Source organism: Aspergillus nidulans, chromosome I (assembly GCF_000011425.1).
Source record: "Aspergillus nidulans FGSC A4 chromosome I".
Taxonomy (NCBI): domain Eukaryota; kingdom Fungi; phylum Ascomycota; class Eurotiomycetes; order Eurotiales; family Aspergillaceae; genus Aspergillus; species Aspergillus nidulans.
The window spans coordinates 2828435-2848395 of NC_066257.1; the positions used below are offsets into that span (position 1 = coordinate 2828435).

Here is a 19961-nt window from a genome sequence, read left to right on the forward strand (position 1 = left end):
TCTAAAGTAAGAAGAGTAAGAGGTTCAATTATTCGCGTCGAGGCACGGCAGGGGCTCTATTCTTTCACGAGAGGGAAAAGGAAGCAGAGGGAGAGACAGGACGGGAAGCTGGTACTGGTGAAGACGAAGAAGGAAGAGCCCTGAAGCTTCCCTCCGCGAAATGGCGACTAGGAGGTTGGGGAGTAAGACACGAGAACGAATCTACGGAAAGGAACGAAAAGAGCACTGGGGGTTAAAAAAGGAGAGAGTTGGTGCGTAGTGGAATGAGAATGCCCTGGCGGAACTGGCAGCGCGGAAATGCACGCTTACAACCTCGAGAAATCGAGACGCGTTCGATAGGCGCCGGCCCTGCTCCACCTTCACCTCGCGCATCCCACAGCGTGACCATCAGGAACTATGCATTTCACTGCATGTATATGATAGAACAGAATAGTAGAGACAATTTTTTGAAATGGCCACCACCTACGCTCCTTTTTTACAATTTGGGTATCCTGTAGAGCTTAGCAAGCGCGTCGAGTCAGATCTCGCGTTTTCTGGTTCGAGATCCCGTGACTCACGCCAAATCACGTGTGCGCGTTTCTTGAGCATGGTCCGTGCATAGTTAGCGCCATGTGCCGCTGCATAAATAAATTGGGTTTGTGATTGGCTTCATATTATCCCTTTGCATAAAAAAAAAAAAGGCAGTTTCTGGTCTCTATTCTTGCAAGCCGAGCCTAGGCTAGGAAAGTGCGGGAACATCATTAATTCTGTTATGTACAATCAAGTACGCCAGGTTTCTGTTGGGCTATGCCTTGTCGATAGTACAGTAGTGCCGGCTGTGATTGTCACGGGCTGTATAGATTTACCGACGCGACGCGCTGTGACTGAGGTAAGTTACCGGTCAAAACCAGCCAATCTAAAAATCCGACGCCCCGGGGCGAGAATGAGGCTGCTCGCCAATAAATGATCATAAATCCTCCGATGCAGTCCTCGGCAAAGACAGGCGCTAGCCCCAATGCCAGCCATTGCATTCATTCTATACTACGCAGTACTTAACATTCCGTATGTCGTCATTTCAAGGCTCATGGTAGACCCACTTCTAAGGCTTCGAGATCTTGAAGCCACCAGCTTGAACGTTCGAGGTCTCCTGTAACCTAATGTAGCAAACCTAAAGTTAGGTGTTTTCCCTCTTTTACGAACGAACTACTGCAGCGAATCATCAACAAGCAATGAACAACTTATTGACGGTTTACGAAGTACAAGTTGCAAATAACCTCCTATATCAAAGACGATGACAAGGGTATACATGAAAAGAGGAAGTCAATGTTACTTGACAGCAGAAAATAATTAAGCACATACACCCCAAGCCCCGCGGAGAGAGAATGGGAGAGAAAATGAGCAATAACGGTTTCAAATCATATGGGACAATATACTAAGATACAAGAATGCAAGATGAAGGCGGACATAATCAATAGCGAACAGGCACGAAAGGTATTCTATTTGCAGGTTTGCCTGAACGTATAGGGTCATCCAACACTGAGCGCACCGATAACGAGAACGGGCCCTCAACCAGTCTAGTAGAAGACGAAGGTAGCGTCACCGGACATAACTTGCACCTGTAAATAATTTAGCCTCAGTTTCAGTGGACGAATCAGATCATGAAAGCTTACCGTGCAGCCAGAGTCGTTGGAGCCAGTGTCAGAGATGAAGGAGCCATCTTCGTATTTGCAGGAACCGCTAAGGTTGTCACCCTGGATCTTGATGTTAAAGTCGAGCTTCTCGGTGGTGGTGGGAGAGTTCTGGAAGATAGAAAGCCATTTGCCGTTGTTCTCGCCAACACCAAGGTTGATCGGGGCCCAGTTGCCGATGGGCTTGCTGCCATCACCCCATTGGCAACCCTCCTCCTGCGAGGTACCGGCAGGGTTGACATAGTACTGAGCAGAAGTGGTCTTGCCCTCCCACTTGTAGTAGGTGGCACCATCAGGGCAAGTCACTTCCTTGGTCTCGCCACTGTTAAGGCTGATGGGGATAGTCTCAGATTCGGTTCCTGTTTATGGTTAGCCATAAGCACAACTCGCATTTGCTGACGGGTATCACTCACCAGGATAGTCAGTACGGCACACAGCAACGTGGTCGCTCAGAGTGTTCTTGGCCTTGACACCACCAACACCCTTAATGCAAAGCTTGTCGGAAAGGTCAGGGTTGGTCAGGTACAGCTTGCCGAACTTGCACTGAAGACCACCAACGGACTGGCCAGTGGAGCCCTGGGTAGAGGGCCACTGAGACTTCTGGTAACCAGGTGGGCAAGCGTACGAGCACATGGCTCCGCTAGTGCAGCTGTCACCGGTGACGGCGGTGATGATGTCGCTTATAATCTCGCCAACCAGGGTCACATACTGGATACCAGACCAGCCGTCAAGACCAAGGTAGTCGAGAGGCACGGCACCGTAGTCCGAGGGGAAAGTGCTGCAGTCAAGCTCACCATCGGGGAAGGGAGCATCCAATCCAGTGGCAGTGGAAGCACTGGAGGAGCTGGCGGCCGGCTGAGAAGTGGTGCTCGAGGGCACGCTCACGGTAGTGGATGTAGAGGTCGCAGTAGAGGAAGAGGCCTCAGTCTCAATGAACTTCGCAGCGGTAGCAGTAGGGGTGTAGGCTTCAGTGCTGGTGGTCGAGGAAGCCTGGCAAGGATCAGAAGGAGGCTGGCCGTTAGCCCAGGCCAAGGTGCCGTCGGTGATACCCTCGCACACTTTCTCGGCGCTGATGAGTTGGTTATCAAGCATGTATTTGACGACAGTGGGACCATCAACCGTGACGACTTCACGCTTGCTGTGTTGGTGGTGGTGACCGTGCTGGTGCTGGGCGGCAGCAGCCATGGACCCAGCGGTGGCCAGGGTGAGGGCGAAAGAGTACTTCATCTTGTATAGATCGCGGAAATGACAATATATCTAATCAATTCGCTGAATGCAGTCAGTAATCCAACTTCTCTTCTGACAATCCCAATATCACCCGCAGGTCAATGTGCTTGCGATGGTCCAGGGGGGGAACACAAATGGGTGTGGAGTCGAGTGTCGGCAGCCGCTAGAACCAGCGACTCAGTGGACAAAAATGCACGAGGATATATTACTGGAATCTGGAAAAGATTGACGTACATCGATTGACGGCAACCCGGTCGCGCGTTCGTTCCGAATATAGTGCTGTACACGAATTGAAATGACAGGCGGAAGGGACCGAGATTCGACGGGGCGAAAGAATGCGGATAGGAAGCCGATATGCGAAGGAGCGGTATTCAGAAAAGAAAGGAGGTTTCCAAAAGAATGTGCGCAGAGAAACAAGTCTCTCTGGTCGGACAGGAAAACTCGATGACGGACGACAGCCGGGGGGTTTTGGAGAGAAGCGCTCTGAAGAGAGGGAGAGGGAGGCTAAAGAGGAAGAAGGAGGAAGGGAGGTTTTAGGGAAAGGAGAGCGAACCTTAATGGAGCGAGAAGGGACTGAATTGGCCAGAGCCCAGAGAGGCCAGGGGGAAAGAGTCAGTCGGTAGGCTCAGAGCGGCGTTGCGTGCGGCCCCGGCAGACGGCGAATGACAATCAGCACGCCCCCGCTAACCCTGGCCAGTTAATTCAGGGGTTCCACTGCGAGATTCGAGACATGGTCTTGGTCTTAAGGCCTGTCATGTCAATCCTATTTCCCTTACGGAGTACTTGATACTACGACAGAGAATGGGAGGAGAACGCCATTTTGGCTGCCCCTGACAGTACCTGCCGCGGTTCAGTCAACAACGCGTCTGTCCGTGGTTGAGCCAGGAACACTGGCGGCTTACCATGGTAGGTATAACCCAGATTATCTTCAGCAGCACTACCCATGGAACCATGCGTACATCGCTGATTATTTGCAGTCGCAAGTGGGGGGGCGACGTGGCCACCCACTGTAGTTTGTTTGTTTTTCCATTTTCGCCGTTCGGGAGATCCCAGAGGATGCGATTAGCGACATTTGGCGCTCAAATTAGGCATATCATCTGCAAATTTTTCTCGAGTCCATCAGATCAGCTTCACGGTGCCCTGGGACCACGTCTGGACTCTGGCCATCGTTACCAAGACCGCGTTCTCGCCAACTATCGTGAGCCCCCTCTGTCCCTAACTGGCAACTGATGGACACTGCCGTCTGTTCCTGAGCTTGGCAGTGCCGAAATTAGCACATGCACGAGTACAGCCAATCAGAGCTTGATTCGAGGCTCTGCTGTGGAGAATTGACTTCCTTGTCCTTCCGCTTAAGGGGCAAGCCAATCATATTGAATTTGACTGGCCTTTTCATTACTCCCCCAACTTCGATTCCGTCCCCGTCTAGATAATTATATTAAACTCGACTGTGTGCATGACATCAGCCACACAGTTGCGATCAATACAATCTCGTTTGAGATGCTGCAAGAATAACATCTGTGGAACATTTGTTAAGCTGAAACATGGCTTGGTCCCTGCGCACACAGATGACGATAGTAATGGGTTTGGCGGCACTCGGGAACTAGCCCCAGAATCTGCTCGCAGGTAAGCGGATCATGGATGTTTCTTCATGAACAGGCAATGAGTCAAGCGAACTCGGTTGAGTTCTGGCATTTCGCCCTTAACCCCAGCGTTTTCTGAAACAAAGCAGCCTGTGAGGAGCCCCGGTCTTATGCAGGTTATGTGGGCCTTAGCAGCCGGTTCTGCTCCAACGTTGCAGGGTATAAAAGCCGAGCCTCTTCTCCTCTGCAAGGTCGGTATTGTATCTGTACGAAATCTACCCCGTATTTAGCCATTCTGAAATTCGATTCTGAATTCTGGTCAGAACAATACAGGCGGCAGACACAGTGCCGACACAGTCTCAATCACAGAAGATTGGATCCTAGTCGTGCAACAGACGTGCGAGCCGTGGTTTCCGACGACTCGATGATTGGCAATCAGCATGTTTGCTCGCAACTCAGATCAAGGCTGAATAGTGACAGAGGAGTCCTAAGTAACTATGCAGGATGATCTAACCTAAGCTTAGTCAGACTTATGCATCAGGAACAGTGGGCTGCAAGCGCCGCCTAATAAACCCATGCAGACTTTCAATGTCAACCGAAATCAAGGCGTCAGCGATCTGGAGGGGCACTGTCTTTGCAAAGATGATACGGGCTAAACTAACATAATAACACTGATATGATATATCCAGGTTGACAACTACAAACTAGTTACGTGTCTTTCTATATGACTCTCCGTACCACAGGTGTAAGTAGCACGGCTTGCCGCAAGCATCTCAGGCAGTATTGATGAACTTGACGACTTGGATCTCCGTAGAGGCACTTTTTTGGCTCCTGACTACAAATATTAAATGAAGAACAATTTAGTGCAAGACTCGAGGCCCTCGACCACGAAGATCGCTATCCACTCAGTCCGCAGCATCGTCCATCATTTCCGCGAGCGTATATTCGGCATTTGAACAAGCTTTCGAAGCCCCTCCGTTGCCAGTACGTATTGGGATTGGGACTTGGAGTTATCGTGGCAACGGGCTTGGTCCATGCGCCGTGTTTCCTATTGTCATCTTTGGTCCCATAAGTCTGCCAGGACTCCGGAGATTACTTCGCTAGTTTGCGGGGTTTTTATATAACATTCGGCTCATTCGATTGTCTACATACTACGGTACGACATAGACTCTTTGGCTTGAATTGGCCCCTCCATGTGCATACTGCCTCGCGCGCATCTAGATACACGTGGATTAAAGTGTGCCGCGTGCTTACGTATGCTGCACAGCGTTATATTAAACTATTGATTCTCACCGGCTAGATTGATACTACTATCAGTGATCGTGTCATTGAATTACCAAAATCTCTTCCGAGTCGGTATATCCCGCATGTTCCCTATCTATATCTCTGGAGCAAATAGGTTACAAAGCATTAAATAACAAAGATATCGACCAGGCTGACCTGCTAAGCCTATTCAAATACTAAGCGGCTCAGATATAGTTACTTTCAGCATTATGATCCCCGTTGGTCCATGAGGAGCCATGACCTGGGTCTACGCACAGCTAAATGAATCTGACTCTTATTGTCGTCGGTAGCTTGAATCGCATATTCAAAGGTCTAGATAAAAGTGACACGCTTTCCCATTCTTCGAAACGAAGTAGCGATTCTGGATGCGTTGTTTGCCTCCAATTATATATATATTGGTCACCAGGTACATCTCGACGAAATAGCGGAAGATTTATGCATGAGATCTAACCAGTAGTCAAGCGACCAGGAAATAGAGAACCGCAGCAATTCTTCCACTGACCCGTACAATAGATGCTCAATACATGATACTCGTAGTCTGCAATCCATCCTCTGATAATACATACTAAGATCACATGACCACAATAGTGACTAATCAATGACAGGCAGAAACTCTCACCGCTTTCTGAGATCCGACTTTTTTTTTATCGGTCGATATCGCGGATTTTCAGGCCGGTAGAAATTGTCTGAATTAGAACAGCGCCTCAGAAAAGTCAAAATGGGGTCATCTACAGCGCTCACCACAAAGGTGGAAAATGGGACTCCTTATCAACTTGAGAAGAGCCAGGTACACGCCATAATCTGCCAGGAAAACGTTCATACAGTGCCTAACTCTTACCCTCTAGGTCTCGAGAGCTTCAACTGCGCTTCTGAAACACATCAAATCGAAACAGAGCGAGCGGGAAGCGACTGCGGCCAAGAAGACTTTGATTGGCGACAATGACTCCGATGCCGAAGATACGCCTATCCATAACGAAGCCGTCTGGCTCGTGCTCACAACGAAGAAGCACGTTGTCGACAAGAACAGATTGAAGCCTGGCAAAATCAGTATTCCACATTCGCTGAATGCGTCGCCGGCGCTCAGCATTTGCTTAATCACCGCGGACCCTCAACGCTCTGTGAAGAACATTGTTTCCGACCCATCGTTTCCCGAGCATCTCTCGTCGCGCATTGAGAAGGTGATTGGTTATTCGAAGTTGAAGGACCGATACAAGAGCTTTGAGAGCCGGAGGCAACTACTCTCCGAGCATGATGTCTTTCTGGCTGATGATCGGATTGTCATGCGTCTGGTCAATACGCTGGGCAAAGTGTTCTACAAATCTAGCAAGCGGCCAATCCCCGTGAAGCTTGCGCAGATTGAAAAGGTGGATGGGAAGAGGGTGAAGAAAGATCCGAAGCAGCAGCAGAATCAGAAGGACGATGAGAATAAGGTCAGTTTGTTCGCGAGCACGGCAATTGTCGCGAAGGAGATCGAGAAGGCCCTAAACTCTGCGCCCGTACATCTTGCTCCGGCTACGACCGCGGCTATCCGGGTTGGGTCGTCGAACTTCACACCTGAGCAGCTGTCTGAGAACATTGAGGCTGTGGTGAAGGGGTTGACGGACAAGTTTGTTACAAAGGGGTGGCGGAATATCAAGGCGCTTCACATCAAGGGTGCCAACACTATGGCTCTGCCGATCTGGTTGGCGAGCGAGCTGTGGGTGGAGGAGACCGATGTCGTGGAGACCATTGAAGATGGAGAGGCCGACGGCAAGAACAAGAAGCGGAAGCAGATCGAGGGTGAGGGCGAGCAGAAACTCCTAGAAGGGAGCAACAAGAAGTCTCGGAAGCAGAAGACAGCCGACGATGACGAGGAGGCCTCATCGCTGGCGGCGCGCAAGGAGAAGCTCGAGAAGCAGAAAGCTCAAGCGTTGAAAGACGGAGAGGCGGCGGCTCTGAAAGTATCGACTGGCCCCGCGAAAAAGAAGAAAAAGTCCCTTTCATAGGTTCTACAATTACGGAGTTCACTTGAGGTTTCGCTTGTATTGTTCTTACTATAATCCTATGGTGACTGGTTTCGGAAAATGCATTGATAGAGTATCGTTGGACCATCACTGGTAGTATTCCGCAGACATCTCTAGACTTATGATCCTCGGCATCTTCAATCCTAATGTGATTCGTGTATAGAGAGTAAGCCGAGTCGCCCTTAGAAGATCCGCCTAATAACCGAGGCCATCCGCCGATCTGCGGGCACTTGGCGCTCCGACGATAGCCACCGTCCCGCTACCGGACCTCCAAACTTTCATCACTGTTGCAACTCTCCTCCCCTCACCCACCAGACAGCGTACTCTTTCTTGCTTGCACACAGCCCGCAAAAAGGCAAGCAAACTATTCGAAATGGTCTTTGCAGCCCGCACCTCCGTGCTCCGCGCCGCGCGCGCCCAATTCGCCCCTTCCCGGTCCTTCGTCTTCAACCAGTCTGCGCTCGCCCGCCTCCTCTCCACCCTCGCGGTCCTCGAACAGCGCGATGGCAAGCTCCAGAGCTCATCCGTGTCGGCTATCGCCGCGGCCCTGAAATTGGGCGGGCCCGTTACGGCGTTTGTGGCAGGTGCTGGTGTGAAGGCTACCTCGGCGGCTGAGGCGGCTAAGTACAAGGGTGTCGAGAAGGTTGTTGCGGTTGAGAACGAGGCGTATGAGAAGGTATAAACTTTCTGACTCAGTATGAACAGAAGGTAGATGCTTATTTGTTATAGGGTCTCCCGGAGAACTACGCCCCGCTCCTCGTCGAAAATATCAAGAAGGGCGAATACACACATATCATCGCCGGCCACTCTGCCTTCGGCAAGAGTCTGCTCCCACGCGTTGCTGCACTCTTGGACGTTCAGCAAGTCTCGGATATTACCGCCATCGAGAGTGAAGATAGTATGTTGCTGAACCACTTCTGTCGCCATTGTGAAAGTTAACAAAGTGTTATAGCATTCGTCCGCCCCATCTATGCGGGCAACGCAATTCTAACCGTGCAGTCGACCGACCCCATCAAAGTCATCACAGTGCGCGGCACCGCCTTCCAAGATGCCGAAGCCACTGGCGGCAACGCCTCCATAACAGACGGAACGGACCCCAACGCCCCCGCCCAAACCGAATGGGTCTCCGAAGAGCTCTCGAAGTCCGAACGCCCCGACCTAGCAACAGCCCCCCGCGTCGTCTCTGGCGGCCGTGGCCTCAAATCAAAGGAGGAATTCGACCGCATCATGATCCCTCTTGCTGATTCCCTCGGTGCTGCAATTGGTGCTTCCCGTGCGGCCGTGGACTCTGGGTTCGCGGATAATAGTCTGCAGGTTGGACAGACGGGAAAGAATGTTGCGCCGCAGCTGTACCTGAGCGTGGGAATCAGTGGGGCGATTCAGCACTTGGCCGGTATGAAGGATAGTAAGGTCATTGCGGCAATCAACAAGGATGCGGATGCGCCGATCTTCCAGGTTGCCGATGTTGGACTCGTCGGGGATTTGTTTGAGAAAGTGCCCGAGTTGACAGAGAAGGTTAAGAATGCTTAACTTTGACGGGTTCAGGAATCACTGGGAGTTTTGATTGACATCGTTAATGAGCTTGATTTGATTTGATTTGATTTGTATACATACCATGCTTTCAACGGCCTACCGGTCGGACATATCTAGACCAGGGTAAATTTATGATCCATTCAACTGCTGTTCTCTCAGACTTTATCATGGCTACCGACATCTTCGACCTCTTACACCAAGAGTTAGTGGTAACGCTTGGGGCTAATCGTGTCTACGTCACGGACGATTGCAGCTGTCTAAGACTTAAGACTTAATTGAGTTAAAAGGGAACAGTCTACGGCCGAGTCAGCCACATGGCCCATATACCATAGTTCGCATGAGTAACATGCCACTGCCACTCTAGTCAGCCTACATAGTACTACTGTAACAAATGATCGAATATAGTGGGGAAGTTGGGAAAGGGACCTTGGCCCCTCTCATTCTTTTCTTTCTTTTCTTCTTTTTATCTTTTTTGGGGGTGTTGGTTAGATCCTGTCCGTTCCGTCCCTTAAGTCCTTCAGTTATAGCGGTAGTTGAGTACCCTACGACAGCTCAGTATGCTACTGAAGTAAGGCCTATCAACACTGTAGCCATTAGCATGAGTAGAGCCTCATTGCATTTAAGTCTAGAGAGACTAGGTCCCAACAGCCTCATTCCTCCTGAGAATCCCATCTCGTAGCGAATCAGGCATACCTGAGGGACACTCCAACCCAATCAACGATTAACGGCCGCAGCAGGCTCAAGAGAGAGAATTATCCACCTCATCGGCTCATCATCTTGTAGATATGAATGTGCAGGTGGATTTCTGCTCCTCGAACGTTTCGGCCATGACAATTAGGAGGTCATGGCTTTGTTCTTGTAGGGCAAGAGGCACGAGAGACACTTGTTGGTTTATGGGGCGCAGCGGGCCTTAGGCCTGCCCCAGGCTAGGTGGCGTTGGACACTTAAAACACCTTGCGTCATTTCGAAGAGCACTCAGAAAACTCCGTAACGCTGTGATCATTGGATACTTTAGCCCTAGCATAGGGCGGACGCCAAGATACGTCATGCCCCTTGATGTCTTGTTCTAGGAAGAACGGCTCAGCACGAGATCGCCCTCTTCGCTTTGGAACGGCAGCCGGGCTCGTTTTCGCAGTGCGTTGCGTATCGTTGTTATCCAAATGGGTACAAAACTCCTGACACTGTCGACGGATCCTCTTCCAGATCACCGTCCTTTGATCCTTGGAACCTGGTAATAAGATTTGCCTACCACTTAGTTAGCTCTATTTAATGACTAATAACTAGATCTGTCGCTTCTCTGGGAGATGCAGTTGGTATAGACAAGAACCAGAATATATATGATCACTGGTTGTCATCGGAATAGTCCATACACTTTCCTCGCCAGATAGTGGGGGGTTTTTGGTGAGAAAGGTCCTGGCAGGTCCCAGGTCTGCTCCAGATTGACCGAAGCAATAACCACTTGAGCTTGAGTCAAGGGTGTATCAAATATCTGATTTTGGATATGGATGACGCGTAATGGTCTGGGTCGATCAGGACCAATTGTTTCCGAACATTCGCCTCACCAGGATTGGACTGACAATGTCTGAATCCTACCATAAATCCTGCGAATCGTCAAGAAACAATGGCTCTACCTTGTGAAGCTCATAGTTTTGCGAGTACGAAACGTCTAGGGTGTTCCTAAACAAGAGGTGGACGCGAATGCCATGAGCCAGCTGTAGAGCACGCCTTTGCTCGTTGCCGCCCTCAAAAGCCTTGTAAATAATGTGCAGCTGCTGATGGAGCCCGGGGCATGGAATGATCAACATTCTGGTACAGAGGGAAAGGCTCATCGAGTATATCATCAGAGGCCAGCGCTGTCCCATTAGCCCAGCCATACAGAGACCGTGGTCTGGGCTGCTTGCTTGATGACCTCCTTGCTATGATACAGACCTTGCTTAGGGACGGAGTTACGGGCCTCAATTCCGCCTGATATCTGCATCTTACGGAGAACACTTGAATATCGTCTGCCTCACAGATCATAGAGCTGATCCTAAAGCGGAGGTTGAGGAAGGTCAGGTTCAGCTGCAGCCGTGGAAGGTCAATTTGTCGTCATTCTATTATTTCTCGAAAAGGAGCTGAAGATAGGAATGGTCAAAGGCTTTCGCGACTTTATTTTGCGGACAGTGCCCACGGAGGCCATGATATTATTGTCAATGTTATTCTGAAGCACTCTGCAGCTGGCTATTACAGTGGCTACAGGTATGAGGACACACTCCAACAAGCTTGTTCTTGAACGATCTTCAGGCCGTGGCAACGATATACACTGTTTAAGGTGACTTTAATGCTCTTTGTCGGTCAGAGAACAACAATAGCGCCCTCGTGGCTCGTTTGGCTGGTTTGCTCCCCTGATATCATCGGGTCTTACTGCGGAATGGAGTCGATGTTCACAAGGTTATCAATTGCCAGCAGCGGCCAAATCCAGTGTTGTCGAGAACGTTGACCTTTTACTGAAACCTGGGGCTAATCTTGAGAAAACGACCTGCTAGCTTCGGCCGTTCGAATGGTTCAGTTTCTGCTCAAGAATGACGATTGCACTGACAAAAGGCTATCGTTGGCGGAAGATTCTCACTATGGCCATAATGAGAACGTCAGGGATCTCCTGGGCGAGGTGGCGAACCCTGATGCAGACCACCCGCTTCACATTGCTGCTCGAGAAGAACATCAAAAAATGAAAATGCTTGTTGAAAGCGAAGCTGTGCATGCTAACCATGATGGAACCCCCCGACTTGAGTTCGCCCTACTCTTTGACGCTCGAGTAGGTAGCCATAATTCAGCAAGGGATAGCCAGTCATCGTCAACGCACAAGATTTATTTAGTACTTGTTAGAGGCTAGGCTTTCTCCTAATATTCTTATTGATTCTGGATATATTACATGCAAAGTCTACGCACCGACACGCTCATGTGGAATATTTCTGACCTACAAAGCGGAGTAATAGGCTCACAGAGGAAAACGCTTGGAATGTACAGGACCGGTACTAGTGTGTAGAGCCCTGGAATTGCTGTACTAAGTTAACTTGGATCTGAGGACCCAGGACCTCGACTACGCCAAATATGTATATGTCCATAAGCTTCATGTCCCACGTAGCTTGGTCATCGATATATTTTGTTTTATTATCTCAAACCTAAATCCTTTTTGGGAATACTAGTGTGATATATGTGAAAAGATTATTTGAAATGAACTGAAATGAACTGAAGAGATATGAAATTCATAGGATCGTAACCTCTATAACAGCTAAACAAGCAAGATTAAGCCATGACACACTTTTATCCCTGGCGTTTTATTGTTCAAAAGTCCTCATCATCATCAACATCCTCGCCACGCTTCTTCCTCGCCAGACGCTCCTTCCTCTGTTTTCGCTTGTCACCAGAGCTCAACTTGACCTTCTTCTCAACCTTGATCTTGTTACCCATAGCATCGACAATCTCATCAGGACCCTCCTTCTCCTCCAAACGAGGACCGCTTCCCTGACCAGTAACCCAGTTGTGACCGGAAGGAGTCATCTTTCCGTCCAAGACAGCCCAGACTTCCTCGGTAAGGTTCTGAGTGAACTCGGCAGAGTGAGTGATGATAATGACACCACCCTCGAAGGCCTTCAGAGCCTTGGAAAGGGCACCAAGGGAGTCACGGTCGAGGTAGTTGGTGGGTTCGTCGAGAACGATGACGTGAGGGCGCTGCCAAGAGCAAGCAGCCAGAACAACCTTAACACGCTGACCACCGGAGAGACCACGCATCTGAGAGTGGGAAACAAGTTCGGCGTCGAGACCGAACTGGGCGCAGTGATCTTCAATCTCCTTTCGGATGAGGGGGCGGATGTTACCGCTCTTGAGAGCCTCCTGGGCATCAATCTCGGCAACCTTCTTGGAGTGAGACTCCATGATCTCGTTACGGGGAATCCAGGCGTTGTCAGTGGTGCTCATGGGCGTCCACTTCTCGCTCTTCATGCCAATGTTCTCACCAAGCAAGAAGGAACACTCGTACTCGTAGGTGTTCTTGAACTTGCGACGGGCGTGGACACCGACAACACGACGAGGAGTACCCTCGATCTTGTAGATCTTCAACTCAGCCTTCTCATCCTCCTCGGTGACCTGCTTGTTGGCACGATCCATGGTCTCACGATCCTCACCAGTCTGGAAACGCCACTGGATGTACTCGGACGGGGTCTTGTCGAGGTGGTTATCAATGTGAGCGAAAGCGTGCTGCTTAATGTAGGCAATACGGATGTTCTCGTGGTGGTAGACTTCACCGCGGGTGGCAATCTTCTCACCGGTCAAGACATCGACAAGGGTGGATTTACCAGCACCGTTGGGACCAATGACGGCGATACGGGATCCCAAGGAGACTTGGAAGGTGATGTCCTGGAGCTGGTCCCTGTCCACACCAGGGTAGCGGAAGTACATGTTGCTGACACGAATGATGGCCTTGGCCTTGGTCTTGACACCCTCGAGGAAACCGGGCTCGGGGAACTTGAACTCCAAGTCGGAAGCACCAAGCTCGTAGTAGGAGCGAGCAGAAGGAACACGCTTGACGAACTCGCTCAGAGTACCGCGGTAACGCTTGAGCTTGAAGCGCTCGTAGTGGATAACGTGTTGCAGGACGTTGTCCAAGAACTTACTGTCGTGGGAGACAATGATGGAAGTGCAAGGGGAGTTGCGGAGGTAGTTCTCCAACCAGGCAACGTTCTTGACGTCCAAGTGGTTAGTGGGTTCGTCGAGGAGGAGGATATCGGGGTCCTCGAAAACGGCACGGCAAAGAGCCAGCTTCATCTTCCAACCACCAGACAGCGCGGTGATAGGACCCTCGAACTGCTCACGGAGGAAACCGAACTCCTCGAGCTTGGACTCGACCTCGCTCTGGACAGGGTCCAAGCCAACCTCGCGAAGCTTCTTCATGGTCCATCCAATGACAGTCTGTTCAGTGTCGGCAGAGTCAAGATCGTGCTCGACGTAAACAGTCTTGACCTCATCCTTCTTGGGGAATCCCTCAAGCTGCTCATTGTTGATCGCACGCATGAGAGTGGTCTTTCCAGAACCGTTGGGACCAAGCAGACCATAACGCTGACCACGCTTCAAGCGAAGGCTAGTCTGATTGAGCAGAATCTTGGCACCGTAGGCAAGAGAGAAAGTGCAGTTGCAAAGATCTTCACCCTCCTCCTCGTCAGATTCAACAGCATCCGCCGCAGCAGCATCGGGAGAGGCGCGCTTGCGAAGGGTCTCAGCGATAGCCGGGGCATCAGCCTCACCGACAATAGCAGCAATATAAGGAAGAACATTGCGGGTCCAGTCAGCTGACTCAGCAATCTTCTCGTCGACAAGTTGACCGGCAATAGCAGCGACGTAGTTGATGACAGCCTCAGCCTTCTCAGCCTGGGACTTGAACTTAGCGGCAAGGATGTCCTTCAGAATAGCACTGACGGTGCTGATGTCGCCAGCAGTAGAGATTTCAGGGATCTTGCCATCCACAACGTTACCGACACGAGTGAGGGTGTCCAAAGCCTGCTTACACTTGCCTCGGGCCTCAGGATCAGCCAGACCATTCTCCTTGGGGTCTGGGGATTCTCCAGAGAGCTTCAGGATCTGGGGCAACAGCAGGGGCAAGAAGGGAGCGACAATCTGAGGGTCCTCCACAAGTTTGCACATGTTGTCGACGATGACGGCAGCCTTACGCTTGATGGGCGTTGCCTGCTCGGCCTTAAGACCACGCTCGAGCAAGGGAGTCATGATAGCAAGGGTTGGTCCGGTGACTTCGGAGACGAAAGTGGTAGCTCCGAGCAAGTGAATGGTCTCAGGAACTCGGTCGGGGAAAGCGATACACTTGACGAGAGCGGGAATGAATTTTTCGATATCTTTGTTGCTGATCAGACCGCAAACAATCTCCAAGGTACCAGTCCTTTCGGGCTGTTCCTTCTGCTCGGGCTTCTTGCCCTTCGCAGGCTGATACGGCTTGTAAGGAGTTCCCTGAATGCGGTCCTTGACAGGGTCACGAGTATCCCAGATGTTCGCTGAGAGGGCAGGGATCAAATCGGGAACACGGAAGGCCATCTGAACGGGTGAGGACTTGACAAGCTCTTCGATACAGTCAAGAGCGGTAAGCTTCTCATCGGCGGTCGCAAGTGAATCGTCGATAGAGTTGATCAAAGTAGGGAGAACGGCCTTGACAGCGTTGCCGTTGATGTTCCTGACGATGGCAACAGCAGCATCGTGGGCCACAGCCTTGGCAGGGTTGGGGGTCTTCGGGGAGACCTTCAGACCGGAAACAGTGAGGAGGGGTCCGAGCAAAGTAAGGAGGTGGGGCTCAACACCAGGGGCGATAGTAGGGTGAGAAGCGATGGCGAGAACCGCCTGAGAGGCACGGAGAAGAGCATTGATGTCCTTCTTGTTGCTGAGCTGCTTTGTCAAGGTCTCAACCGCCCTGTTGGAACGGTAATGGTTAGCCCACCGTTTACATGATAAATACCAAAGATCACTCGAGACGCCTGTTATTACTGATCTTAGGGTAGAACTTACTTGAGGGGCAGAACTTGCTCGGGAATAGGCCCGGACAGCATCTGTGTGAGGCTAGTAGCAGCAGCGTTCGCCTCGTCCTCGGAGGAAGCGAGGTTGAGGTTCTTGAGAGCGGTCTCAAGCAGAGCGACGGACTCGGCAGTCTCCTTGCTGGAGACAGCGGGGACGGAAGCAATATCAACGGCAGGCATTTTGGACGTTGTTAAACTCGTTAAAATCGAAATTTTGATGAAAGAAACAGAGAGTTTTAAAAAGGATTCAAAGAACCGAGAACGAGCAAAAGCGTTCTATGAGGGGTATCTTGAAGGTGACGGTAAGAGAAGCGCGCCGAATAGACAGACGCACACCGACCAAATATAATCTATGATCCCTTTTGTCTAAAGGACAAGGAGACAAGGAAATAAGAAGAGCAAAAAGAGAGGACCAGACCTCTATCGAAGAGATAAGGAATATGGAGGGAAGAGGAGGGAGAGAGATGGAGCGAGAAAGGAGGGGTGACACTTATTTATCTCAAATTTGTGTGGGTGGGCTGCAGACTTTTTTCTCCCAGCGATTTTTTTTGCCGCCCGAAAAATCTGGCTCCGATTTAATAAATAAAAAATAAAAAACTGTTTCTGTAAAAAAAAAAGTCTAATTGTCTCGCGCTAGCCATTTACGGACTCCTTTGCCTCAGGCCGCCTTTTTTTTTTTTTCTTTTCCCTTATCGCTCTCAGGCTGACCCATAATCTTGATTGCTCTCCCAATGCCTCAGACCTTAGTGCGTATCACCCGTAACACATCCTACTCTGTACTCCGCTCTCCATTCATAAGTATCTCCATTCGGCTCTGTACCCGGTACAGCATCGTGATGCTTGACGAAGCAATATATCGTTGAGCCGTATTCCCTGAACTCTAGCATAAGCTCCCGCACAATGATAAGTCCATGACAGCACCCTTCGCGGCAAGAGCATGTATGCCTTGCGTTGAGCATTTTGACTTTCTGTAGACTCTATTTCTGACGCTATTCTAAGTAAGTACATACCCCGAGGTACATCGAAGCATCGCCGTTCTATTCCTGTCGCCACCCTAGAGGTCGCTTCTGGACGTGGGTGGCGCAGCTAAATCCATATAACTTGCTTTATTTTTTATTTGTCCGCCAAAAGAACGGTATGTAATTTGTCGACTTCTGGGGCTAAATTTGGGTCCCTGATAGCCGTGCAGCGATGGGCTCTTTCTCCTATTCACCTCGAGCTGTCAGCATCAATCAACAGTAGATTTCTTTCACGAGGCAGGCGTCCTGGAATGTCTTTCAGCCAAGGATCAGATGTACCGAGCACGTCGGATATTGCTCGGTCGGCGCTAAATTCTCTCCTTGGACTTATTGGCTGGCTAAGGTTCAGGGGAAGTGAAGCCTTGCAGACAGGGCGAAGTTCACAATCTCCCTGAAATAAGCCTGAAGACAGGAAATAATGTAAACGCATTTGGACTCAGTATGCGAGGATCCCTGGCACCTGAAACGATGGGCTGAGTTGGACGACAGACGCAACACCGCCATTTGTCCAGTGTTCACCGCATCATTCTGTTTAAGTTAATCATGACATTCCATTGACGAGAAACAAGTCTAGGTCGAGATCTAGTCTGCTCGGCTTAGAGTATTGCGGCTAGAGAAGTGTTCCTCCAGGAATGCCCCTTCCAAACCCTTATCGATTGTTCTCCAGATCTTCCTCCTTATCCCCCGCAACACAGCCGGATGGAGTCTGTGGCACAGATCATCGCAAAAGAAAAAGAAAAGTATATCCAATATTATCTCCACTCAAACTTTATCCTTTCATTAAAATGCATTATTATTATTCTTTCAATTGTTTATCCTATCGCAATCACCTATGAACCTATCCCAAACCAGTCAGGACTTAAATGAGACCAGCCCATCCTAGAACAACCCCTGGAATCAAAAGTCCAGACTAGCTAGGGCAAAGTGCAAGGAAAATTGAGCCCCCAGAGAGTCAGCCAGGAATAAATGACCTAATCTTCGACAAACCAACCCAAAAAAAATCTTCAGGAGTTATTATCTTTAGTCTGCCGGCTCAGGAAATACTCTTAACACTTGTTTGGTCCTCAGCCTAAGCCGGAATTGTCCTTTGGACTGACTCCTTACCACATGCCACTGCAACCTGGGCGCTACAGTCCTGACCATCAACCGTCGCTGATGTCCTTCTTTGAGGCTTCTCATGAGGAATATTCTATGGGTTCTTGACGTTCGTAGAACTTCTTTTGTCCTGCTTCTAAGCGATGGCTTTCCTAGAGTGCTTCTTAAGTGTTATATGAACCACTCGTACACCTAGACGTAAAGGCATCTGGCCATACTATTTACCTACCTGCCCCGTAGGTAATCCGAGTTCAGTCCGCACTCGCCACCATTTACGTATGAACGAAGTAACCAAATTCCAACCTATAATCTAAGAGCTCCAGTCTCGATAAGTAAAAAAGCTTTACTAATAGCCTATTGTTTGATGACGGCCCCATTACTCCCTCCTGGTGTACAATCCGATTCATACACGTACTTTCGCCTCATTCACTCTGTCCTATGGGGAAACCCAGGAATCCGACCGTGGAAAAGGTCCCGAATGTGTCGCCACTTGCCATCATTCACGAATTTCCAACAGTCGGGCGGTTTAGCCGCTTCCTAGCTTCCTGAGACGTGGGGAGCTTACTCTGAACAGTGAGTATCGTGGCGAGTCACTGTGGGGTGGCTGTTGGCCACTTGATCTCATGCAGATACGTTGTTGCTTAGCACGAACTACAATTCTTGTACTGTACAAACACTCATAATACTCTCTAGCTTCCAAGGTCATTGAAATTTAACGATAACAGCACGTTAGGGACACAAATTAGAGTCGCTACCAACAAGTCGCGACCGAAAACAGCATGAATTTGATGAAGTAATCGCGCCTTCCGGCCAAACTGTAATAAGAAAGGACCTGCCTTCTAAAATATAGGTATACCCGCTTAAGAGCTGCTAGAGCTGGAACTCGACGAGCTCGACGAACTGGAGCTGCCTGAGCGCTTGCGGCCGTACTTCTTCTTCTTCTTGTGCTTCTTGTGCCTGGTCACTATATCAGTATATATTGCGCATAGATAGGAGCAAGCTGGGCCTACATCTTGGAAGCGACATTCATTCCTACCGCGCCTGCCACGGCACCTCCTACGGTCCCTAGAGCGCCCCCACCCTGTATTGCAATTAGCTGGTACCTCAGAGTATAGATAAATGTTCTTACCATCTTGTGCCCTAGAAAGCTACCAGCGGCGCCGCCGAGCAACGTCGATCCCAATCCTCTTTCCCCTTCAGCACCAACCGGCACTTGCGCATTTCCCTGCTGTGGAGCTGGATATTCTGCATGGTGTCCACCGTAATAGGAAGAATTCTCGCCACCATGGGGCTTGTGATATTGTTGCTGCTGTTGGGGAGGGTACGGGGAGTGGCCGCGATCATGGCCATAGTTCGCATTTGGGTCATGTCCATAATGTCCGGGATGTTGTTGGCCGTAAGGTGGTTGACCGTATGCACCTTGTGGAGGCTGTTGAGGGTAGTGGTGACCCTGTTGATACGGGGGAGGACCGGCCGAGTATGCCGGATCGTGCGGGGGCTGACCATAAGGCTGCTGTTGCTACATCATTAAACAAGTTAGCCCATTATAGCTCGAGCGGAAAGCCAAGTGCGCGGGGTGTCGCGGCGGATGGAGATGGGTAGGTGAGACTTGCCTGAGGCGGGTAATAGCCTTGTTGCTGTGGTTGCCCACCATATTGTTGCTGAGGATAGTTGCCATGGTCTCCGTATCCAGGCCCTCCGTAATACCCTTGGTCGGGTGGGCCGCCGTACTGGTTGTGGTTATACGACATAGCTGACGAGGTACACGCGCAGGATTATCGGAGAACGTGATATGTTTATTGAGATGAACACCAAGGGCTTGCTAAGAGAAGCGCTTGTTAAGAGAAAAGGGTGCCGTTTCAGATCCAAAGTGAGCAACGGCAGGAGCGAGGGATTTATAAAGCACGGCCGAGGGGTAACCACAATCAACGGCTCAGCGGGTCAGCGGGAGGGACATAAGGGAGAGGCGCAGTCAAGTCTCCGCTAAGAGCTAGCACAGAGT

At 50.2% G+C, this 19961-nt stretch overlaps 7 protein-coding genes across 7 annotated transcripts, besides 1 other annotated feature; 3 read left to right on the forward strand and 4 right to left on the reverse strand.

Annotated features, from left to right (window-relative positions):
- Positions 1 to 19961: part of a sequence feature (contig 1.112 1..353724(1)) that runs on past both edges of the window.
- On the reverse strand, positions 1325 to 3387 carry sun1 (SUN family protein UTH1). Its single transcript, XM_659209.2, has 4 exons — positions 3129 to 3387; positions 2081 to 2936; positions 1650 to 2026; positions 1325 to 1595 (listed from the first exon to the last, which is right to left on the reverse strand). Exons 2-4 carry the CDS (start codon positions 2892 to 2894, stop codon positions 1554 to 1556), a joined length of 1233 nt encoding a protein of 410 aa, XP_664301.1. The 5' UTR covers positions 2895 to 2936; positions 3129 to 3387; the 3' UTR covers positions 1325 to 1553.
- On the forward strand, positions 5199 to 5695 carry ANIA_11525 (uncharacterized protein; the record flags this gene model as incomplete). The annotated part of the gene is made up of 3 exons (XM_050610973.1): positions 5199 to 5219; positions 5339 to 5458; positions 5642 to 5695. The coding sequence occupies 3 exons, from the start codon at positions 5199 to 5201 to the stop codon at positions 5693 to 5695; spliced, it is 195 nt and encodes a 64-aa protein (XP_050467147.1).
- ANIA_06698 (uncharacterized protein) lies at positions 6443 to 7826 on the forward strand. The gene is made up of 2 exons (XM_659210.2): positions 6443 to 6545; positions 6604 to 7826. The coding sequence occupies exons 1-2, from the start codon at positions 6477 to 6479 to the stop codon at positions 7741 to 7743; spliced, it is 1209 nt and encodes a 402-aa protein (XP_664302.1). The 5' UTR covers positions 6443 to 6476; the 3' UTR covers positions 7744 to 7826.
- ANIA_10852 (uncharacterized protein) lies at positions 7276 to 7826 on the reverse strand. Its single transcript, XM_050610979.1, has one exon. The coding sequence runs from the start codon at positions 7739 to 7741 to the stop codon at positions 7421 to 7423; it is 321 nt and encodes a 106-aa protein (XP_050467148.1). The 5' UTR covers positions 7742 to 7826; the 3' UTR covers positions 7276 to 7420.
- ANIA_06699 (electron transfer flavoprotein subunit alpha/FixB family protein) lies at positions 8058 to 9432 on the forward strand. The gene is made up of 3 exons (XM_050610983.1): positions 8058 to 8437; positions 8491 to 8659; positions 8714 to 9432. Exons 1-3 carry the CDS (start codon positions 8135 to 8137, stop codon positions 9289 to 9291), a joined length of 1050 nt encoding a protein of 349 aa, XP_050467149.1. The 5' UTR covers positions 8058 to 8134; the 3' UTR covers positions 9292 to 9432.
- On the reverse strand, positions 12487 to 15384 carry ANIA_06700 (putative translation elongation factor eEF-3). Its single transcript, XM_659212.2, has one exon. It carries the CDS (start codon positions 15370 to 15372, stop codon positions 12619 to 12621), a length of 2754 nt encoding a protein of 917 aa, XP_664304.2. The 5' UTR covers positions 15373 to 15384; the 3' UTR covers positions 12487 to 12618.
- On the reverse strand, positions 18645 to 19764 carry ANIA_06701 (putative glutamine-serine rich protein MS8). Its single transcript, XM_050610987.1, has 4 exons — positions 19573 to 19764; positions 19089 to 19478; positions 18970 to 19040; positions 18645 to 18916 (listed from the first exon to the last, which is right to left on the reverse strand). The coding sequence occupies exons 1-4, from the start codon at positions 19708 to 19710 to the stop codon at positions 18820 to 18822; spliced, it is 696 nt and encodes a 231-aa protein (XP_050467150.1). The 5' UTR covers positions 19711 to 19764; the 3' UTR covers positions 18645 to 18819.

Coding starts and splice junctions, on each gene's coding strand:
- sun1 (XM_659209.2), bottom strand. CDS start 2,894: ATGAAGTACTCTTTCGCCCTCACCCTGGCCACCGCTGGGTCCATGGCT. Junction 2,027..2,080: donor GTGCCGTACTGACTATCCTG/GTGAGTGATACC, acceptor AACCATAAACAG/GAACCGAATCTGAGACTATC. Junction 1,596..1,649: donor CCAACGACTCTGGCTGCACG/GTAAGCTTTCAT, acceptor AATTATTTACAG/GTGCAAGTTATGTCCGGTGA.
- ANIA_06698 (XM_659210.2), top strand. CDS start 6,477: ATGGGGTCATCTACAGCGCTCACCACAAAGGTGGAAAATGGGACTCCT. Junction 6,546..6,603: donor ATCAACTTGAGAAGAGCCAG/GTACACGCCATA, acceptor CTTACCCTCTAG/GTCTCGAGAGCTTCAACTGC.
- ANIA_10852 (XM_050610979.1), bottom strand. CDS start 7,741: ATGAAAGGGACTTTTTCTTCTTTTTCGCGGGGCCAGTCGATACTTTCA.
- ANIA_06699 (XM_050610983.1), top strand. CDS start 8,135: ATGGTCTTTGCAGCCCGCACCTCCGTGCTCCGCGCCGCGCGCGCCCAA. Junction 8,438..8,490: donor AGAACGAGGCGTATGAGAAG/GTATAAACTTTC, acceptor TATTTGTTATAG/GGTCTCCCGGAGAACTACGC. Junction 8,660..8,713: donor CGCCATCGAGAGTGAAGATA/GTATGTTGCTGA, acceptor AAAGTGTTATAG/CATTCGTCCGCCCCATCTAT.
- ANIA_06700 (XM_659212.2), bottom strand. CDS start 15,372: ATGGCCTTCCGTGTTCCCGATTTGATCCCTGCCCTCTCAGCGAACATC.
- ANIA_06701 (XM_050610987.1), bottom strand. CDS start 19,710: ATGTCGTATAACCACAACCAGTACGGCGGCCCACCCGACCAAGGGTAT. Junction 19,479..19,572: donor AAGGCTATTACCCGCCTCAG/GCAAGTCTCACC, acceptor TTAATGATGTAG/CAACAGCAGCCTTATGGTCA. Junction 18,917..18,969: donor ATGAATGTCGCTTCCAAGAT/GTAGGCCCAGCT, acceptor TATAGTGACCAG/GCACAAGAAGCACAAGAAGA.